This window comes from Monodon monoceros, unplaced genomic scaffold, assembly GCF_005190385.1.
Source record: "Monodon monoceros isolate NGI ecotype Baffin Bay Population unplaced genomic scaffold, NGI_Narwhal_1 Super_Scaffold_12, whole genome shotgun sequence".
In the NCBI taxonomy this organism is placed as follows: Eukaryota; Metazoa; Chordata; class Mammalia; order Artiodactyla; family Monodontidae; genus Monodon; species Monodon monoceros.
The window spans coordinates 160,753,444-160,762,692 of record NW_021703768.1 but is presented as its reverse complement, the minus strand read 5'-3'; the positions used below and the strand labels follow the sequence as shown (position 1 = coordinate 160,762,692).

Here is a 9,249-nt window from a genome sequence, read left to right as displayed (position 1 = left end):
AATCAACAGGGTCTGCTGAGGGTAGGATGTCGTGACAGGACGGAAGGAGGGGTCCAGGACGACTCCCAGGCCTTGAGTTTAGTTAGCTGAGTAGACAGTGGTTCTACCCTCTGACTGTGAATTTCAATTAAAACCTGCATGCATGCACACACTTGTGCATGCAGACATGCAAGCACACTCAAGCACGCACCTGCACACACATGCATGAACACGCATGCAGGCGTGCATACACAGCATACACACAGACACACATGCACACACACGCATATACACACCCACACATATGCACACACACAAACCACTCGTATTTTCCACTGCTCTTATCACCATCTCAAACCCTAAATAGTGTTTTCTCACTGGGCTTTCTTATTAGTTTTTCTCAGCCTGCTAGAATAGGAGCTCCATAAGACCAAGGACTTTTGTCTCTCTTGTTCATGGCTGTGCCCCCAAACCTAGAACAGTGCCTGGCACACAGGAGGTGCTCAGTAAGTATTTGGCAACCATGTGAATGACATGGCCAGAAGGGAAAACTGGGGCTTTCCCTCTCCCATCCCCACCTGAGTCACATCTTCAGGTGCTTCTGGAGAGACTCTGAGTGAGAGAGAGATGGGGCCGGGCCAGGGGTGGGGGGACAGGAAGAAGAGGAGGATGAGTGGGGAAGGGGGAGGGGCAGCCCCGGGACCCACAGGCGCCTGTCGGCAGCGTGAAAAGCCCAGGAGTGTTGGGCAATCGTGGTTTCCTCCCAGCCCGCAGGACCCAGCCGTGCCAGCCCAGCCCCGGGCGTCTTGGGGCCTCGTCCACTCAGGCATGGAGGAGACAGTGGTGAGGCCCTCGGTGTTCATGGTGGATGGACAGACGGACATCCCTTTCACAAGGCTGGGGCACAGACGCAGGAGACAGCCCTGCAGTGCAGCCCGGCTGGGCCTGGGCCTCCTGCTGCTGCTGTTGACGACCGGAGTGGCTGTCCAGGGCTGGTTCCTGCTGCAGCTACACTGGCGTCTGGAGGTGATGGCCGCCCCCCTGCAGGTAAGTGGTGCTGGGATGGGGGTGGGGGGGGCTCGAAGCCAGTGTCACTGAGCATCTGTGTGTGTGTGTATGTGCAGAATGGAGGACAGACTAAGAGCATCCCAAGGCAAGTTAATTCACCTCTCGGAACCTCAGTTTCCTCATCTGTAAAATGGGCGTGATAATAAGCATCTTCCTAGGGAATAAAATATGACATTGTGTGTGTGGTGCCCAGCTGGCCCACAGCAAGCATTCAACCAATGGGAACTGACATTTTTTTTTAATTGAGATATAATTGACATAGGACACTGTGTAAGTTTAAGTGTACAACATATTAATTCGTTACATAAATATTGCAATAGGGTTGCTATTGTAGTGTTAGCTAATGCCTCTCTGGTATCACATAATTATCATTTCTTCTAGTGGTGGGAACGAACAAAATCTAAGCCTTTAAGAAGTTTAACGTTTATAACACAGTTGTGTTGTCTGTAACCCCTGAAATCGACATTCTGACATGGCTAGTTATTATTATTTTTTTAATATTTATCTGACTCTTCCATTTAGCCACTTTTATTTTTATTTTTAATTTTTTGGCCGTGCCGCGCAGCACGCGGGATCTTAGTTCCAAGACCAGGGATGGAACCTGCACACCCTGCACTGGAAGTGCAGAGTCTTAACCACTGGACTGCAGGGGAAGTCCCTGACACAGCTAGTTATCACCAGCTGTAACCTGATCACCATTCTGGGGACTGTCACTAATCCACTGCGTCCGAGTCTGTGAGAATCTCTCTCTGCATCCATTTCCCATTGGCCTTGGATGTCTCCGTCAGTCTGTCTGCCACACCTGTGGGTCTGTGTGTCCCAAGCCACGCCCATGTGGTCTCAGCCTTTTTGCTTCCAGGTCCTTTCTCCTCATGGCGGGAACTGTGCTGCTGTCCTGCACCCATGTACCCACACGGCCATGTGCTCACCTGTCTACAGCCCATGTGTTGACATCATGTGTCTTTGTTTCTGCGTCTCCGTGTGCCCAGACCCACGTGGCTCCATAAACCACGCAACCCACGTACCTGCATCCACGTGTGACTTGTCAGTGTGTCACACAAGTGTCCAGATCTGTGCCCATGTGTCCATATCCACATGTTAGCATTTATGTCCAAGTGTCCAGCCATCCAGGTGGCCATGTGTCTTTGACAGCACTTTTTTAATAAACCCTTATAGTACCTGCTCTCTGCCAGGCACTATAATATGATTTTCACAAGAAAATTCGCTGAATCTGAAGCAGGCACTTTTCATGTGTCCATTTACAGAGGGGAAAACTGAGGAACTGGATGGTTAAGAGCCTGCTGGGTGGTGGGGTGTGAGGTGGGGTGTGCACATGGCCTTGGATATGTCCGAGGGTGATGTCTGTGCCCGTGGTCTGCATGTGTCTCTCAGCCACGAGTCTGAGTGATGCCAGGGCGTGGGCCCCGCAGATCCTCACCATGGGCTGCTCTGCACTTTTAGGACAGAGGTGCAGGATCCTGGGATCAGCTGGTGCAAGGTGAGTCAGGGTCCTGGTCCCAGGAGAGGGGATGGAATTGTTCCCACGCTGCCCCCACCCCTTCAGCCCATTGCCCAATGTGATTTGCACAACTGGCCTAAGCCCCACAGATGCCCGTCCCCCAAGCTGGAGAAGCAGAAGCTTGGGTCATTCCGGAAAGGGTGGGGTTGACACCAGGAGGCGGACTGAATGACCCCTCTGGAGGCTTGCCCTTACCCCTCTGACTTCTAACCCTCTCTCCCCAGATCGGAGGCCCCAGCGGGCCAACCCGACAGCACACCTCACAGGTGAGGGGGCCCCCAAGTCCTGGCAGGGGCTAGGGGTTCAGCGTGTCCTGGGGAGACCAGACAGACACCCCAACACGGCAGCGTATTCCTTCATTCATTAATTATTCACAGAGCTGCCCAGAGCACAGGCACTGCCTAGGTCTGTGAATTTCCTAATTTTATTTATTGAATAAACCCTTGTACCGGTGCTTACTCTGTGGCACGCACCGTGACGTTCTTTCCACCTATTAATTCATTAAATCCTTAGCCGATACTATTCAGAGCTCCATTTTACAGAGAGGGAGACTGAAGAACTCAGAGGTTATAAGCCTACTGGGCCAGGATGTGTTCTGCCACTTACAACTTCTGACAGTTTGGGCAAATCAATTGCTCTGTGCCTCAGTTTCCCCGCCTGCAAGAAGGGGATGAAACGAGTTAAGATGTATGATAAGCACGTTATTTTGCCACCTCCTGGGCCTCCGTTTCCCCACCTGTAAAGTGAGGATAAAGTGAGTTCTTATATCTAAAGCTCTGGAACAGCCTAGCACAGAAGGGGTGGCACTCAGAGAGGGGTGGCGACTGGCCTGGGGTCACACAGCAAGTGTGGGACCTGTGCCTACCAGCTCCCCCTCTGTCTCCCTCCGCAGGGGCCAACTCCAGCCTGACAGGCAGTGGGGGCCCTCTGCTGTGGGAGACGAAACTGGGCCTGGCCTTCTTGAGGGGCCTCACCTACCGGGACGGTGCCCTGGTCATCGCCCAGGCCGGCTACTATTACATCTACTCCAAGGTGCAGCTGGGCGGTGTGGGCTGCCCCCAGAGGCTGACCGGCGGCCTGCCCATCACCCACGGCCTCTACAAGCGCACGGCCCGCTACCCCGAGGAGCTGGAGCTGCTGGTCAGCCGGCGGTCACCCTGTGGGCGAGCAAGCAACCCCCAGGTCTGGTGGGACAGCAGCTTCCTGGGCGGAGTGGTCCACCTGGATGCCGGGGAGGAGGTGGTGGTGCGCGTGCCTGATGAGAGCCTGGTCCGAGTCCGCGATGGTACGCGGTCCTACTTCGGGGCGTTCATGGTGTGAAGGAAGGAGCCAGGGTAGACTGAACGGAGTCCGACAGACAGAGACCTCAGAGGGTGCCTCGGGAGACAGGAAAACCAGCAAGCAGAGATTTTGGAGTGTGCCCAGAAGAACCCCAAACTCGACAGGTGGAGAGCTAAGTGGGGACCACCGGGACCAAGAACCCAGTTATCCCACAAGGTGAAAGACCCAGCAGGCACCTCTGAAGAACCAAAGGAGACTGCAGACCCTGCCATGGACAACACTGAAGACACAGACCTGGAGACTTGGGGGTCTGTTAGCCCCCAAGCAGGGGTAAAGCTGATCTGCCTGATATTCAGGAAAAAGGGGTGAGGCGTGGGTATTTATACTTCTGATTCAGAACTAAGTGGGACTTGGGGGTCCAGGGAGTTGGCTGAGAACAGGAAATGTCTTATCACCCTCTCCATTCTCACAAGTGTGGGCAGAGTGGGGGAGGGCAGATTTATCATCAGGACTCACCCACCAGTGGAGAGCCCAGCCCAGCCCCGCCCATGGTCTTAGTCACCTACCCAAGTCCCACCTACGGGCTTGTGGCCACACCACAGCCTGGCCATGAAGTTACACTCAGAGATGCAGGCATAGGGATGTGCTGGTAGATGTTTGACAACCAGGTTTTCTGGGAGGGGAGAGGCTTTGTAGTATCTGTCGATTTCCATGGTGTAAATATTCCCACTGTGGCTGGTCTCTGTCTCCCATATAAATCATCAACCAGTTGGCTGTATCCCAGCACTGCTAAGAGCTCACATTCCATCAGGACAGCAAAACTGTTTCAGCACCCAAGCCAGAGCCTGGCACAGAGCCACTTGGAAAATGTTTGCAGAAAAAAACACAAAGAGAGAGTGAGAGAAGGAAGGGATGGAAGGAGGGAGGAAGAGAGGGAGGGAGGGAGGGAGGGAGGGAGGAAGGAAGGAAGGAAAGAAAGAAAGAAAGAAAGAAAGAAAGAAAGAAAGAAAGGAAGGAAGGAAGGAAGGAAGGAAGGAAGGAAGGAAGGAAGGAAGGAAGGAAGGAAGGAAGGAAGGAAGGAAGGAAGGAAAAGGGAGGAAAGAAAGAAAGAAAGAAAAGAAGGAAGGAAGGAAGAAAGAAAGAAAGAAAAAAGGAAGGAAGGAAAGAAAGAAAGAAAGAAAGAAAGGAAGGAAGAAAGAAAGGAAGAAAGAAAGGGAGAAAAGAAAGAAGCTACCATCACAGCTACAGCATCACAGAGAATCACAGCCCCACAAGTTCAGTCACTCCTTCACAACCACAGACATGTACACACAAAGCGTCAGATTCTCATACAACCTCACACACGTCATAGCATCACAAGCCCTCAATCACAGACACTGCATAACAACCACACAGGACACAGTCACACACAAGTCATCATCAGAGCCTCAGTCACCCACACAGGCCATGCAGTCACACACGTGTGACACACAGGATACAACGCTTCTCACATCAGACTTCCACATGCTGTCTCACAGTCACACCCATCACACACAGAGCATCACAATGGCACACAAATACACACACAGCCTCAAGTTCCTCCTAGCCAAGACATATACATCCTGAGGTGAGGACCAGACTTAGCCTGTGGCCCTGGTCCCCTTGACCACTGGTCTTGGAAATAAATGGTGAACTTTGCACCTGGATCTGTCTAGTTCTTAGGGGAAGGATGGCTCATGAAGGCATAGGGATAGATGGAATGACCCACAAAGGTCACTTTTACAGCTGAGAAATATGAACCCAGCTGGCTCAACTCCATGCAGGAAGCTTAGCAGGGAAACCAGAGACCTGATGCCCAGGTCTGCCTTAGCCTCAAATCTACAATTCCTGAGAAAGTAGAGGCTACACACTTCCAAGTACCCTAACTGCAGACATCCAGCACAGATTGGCAGTCTACCCAGCCAGTCGGAAGCTTGGAGTAACTGGGGGCATGAAAGAGTGTGGGGCGGGGCAGGTAATGATATGCGTACAAATCAAATGGTTTATGCAAATGAGCATGGACCCAGGAAGTAAGACTTCCCTGGAGTCTAGGATGAAGACTCAGACCTCAGAGGTGAATGAATCATTCTTGTTATTGTTGACATTGTTGTTGACATTGTTGCCTGGTATAGGGGTGAAGGGGGCTTTGTGATCAGACGGTCCTGGGTTCCAAGTCTACTCTACCACTTCCTGGCAGTGTGACCTGGAGCAAATCCCATCACTTCTCAGTACCTCTTAGGTAACAAGAGTCCTTACCTCCTAGGTTTATTGTAAAGATTAAATCCGATGAGGAAAACGCCATTTGGTATGGTGCCTGGTACACAGTAAGAGATCCATACGTGTGTGAGTGCCGTAAGTGATTTACAAATGTTAAGGAGAGCATTTGTCAGGCACGTCCCCTACGCCAGGTATCTCGTGCAAGTCACACCTTTATCTAGATCCCTGGGCAGGAGCTGTTGTCGCCCCCATGTTCCAGATGCAGAGACTGAGGCAGGGATGCGTCCCCCACTCTGCCTGCACCAAAGGCACACAGCTTCGTGCCTCTCTGCCTGTGTTGGGCTGGTGGGAGATGAGACAGCCCCAGACGCCCAGATCCCACCCATGCTGGAGTTTCCTTTACTCTCATCATGATCTTTCTGTTTCTGTGGCTTTAATGAGGAGACCAAGGCGTGGGGAACTTATCAAAGCCACCAGCAGCCACCAGCGTCTGCCTGGGGATGGAACCTCTAAGTTTAGCCTCCGAAGATCATTCCTGGGAGGGGCCTTGATTTCAGATAAAGTGCAGGAGCAGCAAGGCCCCAGCCCAAGCCAGTGACCTACTTTACAACTTCTTAGAAGTCTATCTACTTGATTTCCGCTTTCACCTCTGGTGTCTTTTCAGATTTCACCCTCCCCCCCCACCAACTCTCTCAAGACCCAAAGTCTGCTATCCTCAGACTCCTTCCCGGCCCAGGGGCAGGAAACCCTCCTGCTTCTATCCATCTCTTGCCAGGATCCAGAGGTAATAGAAGGCAAAATAATGGTGATTACATTGTTTCTTAATTTCCTATGATGACACGATGCCCTTCCCTGCTACATCTCACTGCATACAAACACTGAGATGCATCATCTCGGAGAAACAGAATGGGTCTTACACCAGAGCCAGACCACCTGGGTTTAAATCTCTGCTCTGCCATTTCCCAGCTGGGTGATTTCGGGATCCATCCTCGGCCTCTTCAGTCCTTAGCAGATATTTTTTTGTGAGCATAGTTGTAATCACGTGCACATTTAAATGTCGGGTTCTTTTCAGTTATTACATAAGGTGACCTTACATCCATAGACCACGTCTAAGTCACTGAGAGTGTTTTTCAAATGGGAATTCATAGCCAGTGTTTAAACATTACAAAGCTTTCCACGTGGACAAATCCAGATTTCATGGCAAGTTGGAGGTTACTACAACTCAGGCTGGGTAGCGATTGTCCCCTTTGGACAGGGCATGAGCTCACCAGCTCACAACAGTCTCCACCCCTCCCTGCGGTTTCCCACTTGAAGCCTGAATGTCAGTTGCCTTTCTTCATCATGTTTGCATGATTGTTTTTCTTAAAATAATAATGATCTTTAATTATAGGTCATACTTCTAATGTACCCCCTGCATGACAGGCGCTGTGCTAAGTGCATTAGTTCACAGTAACTCATTGAATTCTCAGTGGTGGGGCGGGTACTCTTATAGTACTCATTTTATGGATGGGGAAATCTAAGCACAGAGAGGTTAAGTCATTTCTCCGTCAAAGGTGGGAAAATATATGACAGCCCAGATGACCATGAGTTTCAAGAAAAATGAGAGTTCCTAGTCGTATTAGTTTCCTATTGGTGCTTAATACAATACGAATTTGTTATCTTACAGTTCTGGAAGTCAGAAGTCAGAAATGAGTCTCATGGGACTCAAATCAAGGTATCAGGGGGCCGCATTCCTTCTGGAGGAAAGATTTGTCCCCAAGCCCTTTTCTCAGGCTCTGCCTCTGTGGGAGCCCAAACTAAGACATGTGTGTAGCAAACATGAATCTCAGCTCGCAAGGAGTGAAAAAGAATTCAACTTCCTTTTATTCATAACGCAACTTAATTTTTGCAAAGGTCCTTTTGCACTGGCATGCTGAGACCTTGATATTAGTCAGTTGGGAACCATACCTCCCCACATGCTCCTGTTCCAAGACTGCCAAAATTCCAGGGAGCTTAGGAAATGCCAAGGCATTAAGGATGAGGGAGGGATCTGTCTAATTCTCTAGCTACACATGCACGCTGGTGCCCCGTCTCTTCTGATCCTCCTACCCTCTATTTTCCTCTTCGTGACCTATCAGAAGTGGTACTTTCTCTGCCACTCCTGAAGCTTGTTCGTGAAGCTGACTTTTAAGCCAAGTTTAGGTACAGGAAACTCTTTGAGGCTCTCTGTGGCTTCAGCTGCCCAGAGACACCACTGAGTCATTTCCTTTTTGGGGACCTGCAGCCTCTCTGCAACAGGGAGCAGTACTCAAGCCTCTTCTAGTTTTCAGTCCCCCTAGAACTTCTCTGGGGGAACCTTCCATGTTTCCAAGGTTGTTTTTTTCCAAAAAGCAGAGCACAGGAACTTCCTGCCCTGTCATGGCTGTTGAACTGTGTCTTCCCCAGAATTCACATGTTGAAGCTCTAACACCCAGCATCTCAGAATGTGACTATATTTGGAGATAGCACCTTAAGAGAGAAAATTAAGGTGATTCAAGTGGGCCCTAATCCAGTATGACTGGCGTCCTTATAAGAAGAGATTAGGGCACAGATGCACACAGAGGGAAGACCATGTGAGGACACGGGGAGAAGAGGGCCATCTATACAAACCAAGGAGAGAGGCTTCAGAAGGAACCAACCCTGCAACCCTTTGATCTTGGATTTCCAGCCTCCAGAATTGTGAGAAAACAAATTTCTGTTGTTTGAGTCACTCAGTCTGTGGTCCTTTGTTATGGCAGCTCCAGTGAACTAATATATCACCCTAACCTCCCTCCTGCCCCACCCCACTACCTAGGCATAGTTAAGATATGCCAAGTGCTTAATAGGGCAGTTCCTGGCACATACTAGGTGCTCAGTAAACATTGGCCGTCGTTGTTGACATTATCATTATTTATTTCTCCCATCCCTTTCCCCATTTGGGCAGAAGCTGGCTTTGTATGTCCATTTCTTCACAAAAGAGATGGTGGAAAGCAGGAATAACCTAAGAATCTCCACCTGGCATTGATCTCCAAAAGCATAAAGTAACGGAGAGGTTTAGGGTTTGGCCAGAATTGGGGGGGGGGATACGTAGGGATAATTCTGAAGAGCCACCCTGGCTTCAGAGCTCCCCGTGAGACCCACTGAAGCACTTCCCTCTGCCGGGTCCTGCT

At 50.5% G+C, this 9,249-nt stretch overlaps 1 protein-coding gene across 2 annotated transcripts; it reads left to right on the top strand.

The window, feature by feature from the left end:
- The first annotated feature begins 667 nt into the window (after positions 1 to 667).
- Positions 668 to 4,777, top strand: TNFSF14 (TNF superfamily member 14). 2 transcript variants are annotated; one of them, XM_029215749.1, is made up of 4 exons: positions 668 to 1,026; positions 2,509 to 2,545; positions 2,791 to 2,832; positions 3,459 to 4,777. In XM_029215749.1, the coding sequence occupies exons 1-4, from the start codon at positions 808 to 810 to the stop codon at positions 3,884 to 3,886; spliced, it is 726 nt and encodes a 241-aa protein (XP_029071582.1). In that variant the 5' UTR covers positions 668 to 807; the 3' UTR covers positions 3,887 to 4,777. The 2 variants fall into 2 exon arrangements, with proteins under 2 accessions (XP_029071582.1, XP_029071583.1); XM_029215750.1 differs by lacking the exon at positions 2,791 to 2,832.
- Positions 4,778 to 9,249: the final 4,472 nt, after the last annotated feature.

Bases quoted from the DNA above. Each gene is read 5' to 3' on its own strand.
- TNFSF14 (XM_029215749.1), top strand. From the start codon at position 808: ATGGAGGAGACAGTGGTGAGGCCCTCGGTGTTCATGGTGGATGGACAG. The intron at 1,027-2,508 runs GTAAGTGGTGCT...CTGCACTTTTAG, and splicing joins TGATGGCCGCCCCCCTGCAG to GACAGAGGTGCAGGATCCTG. The intron at 2,833-3,458 runs GTGAGGGGGCCC...CTCCCTCCGCAG, and splicing joins CCCGACAGCACACCTCACAG to GGGCCAACTCCAGCCTGACA.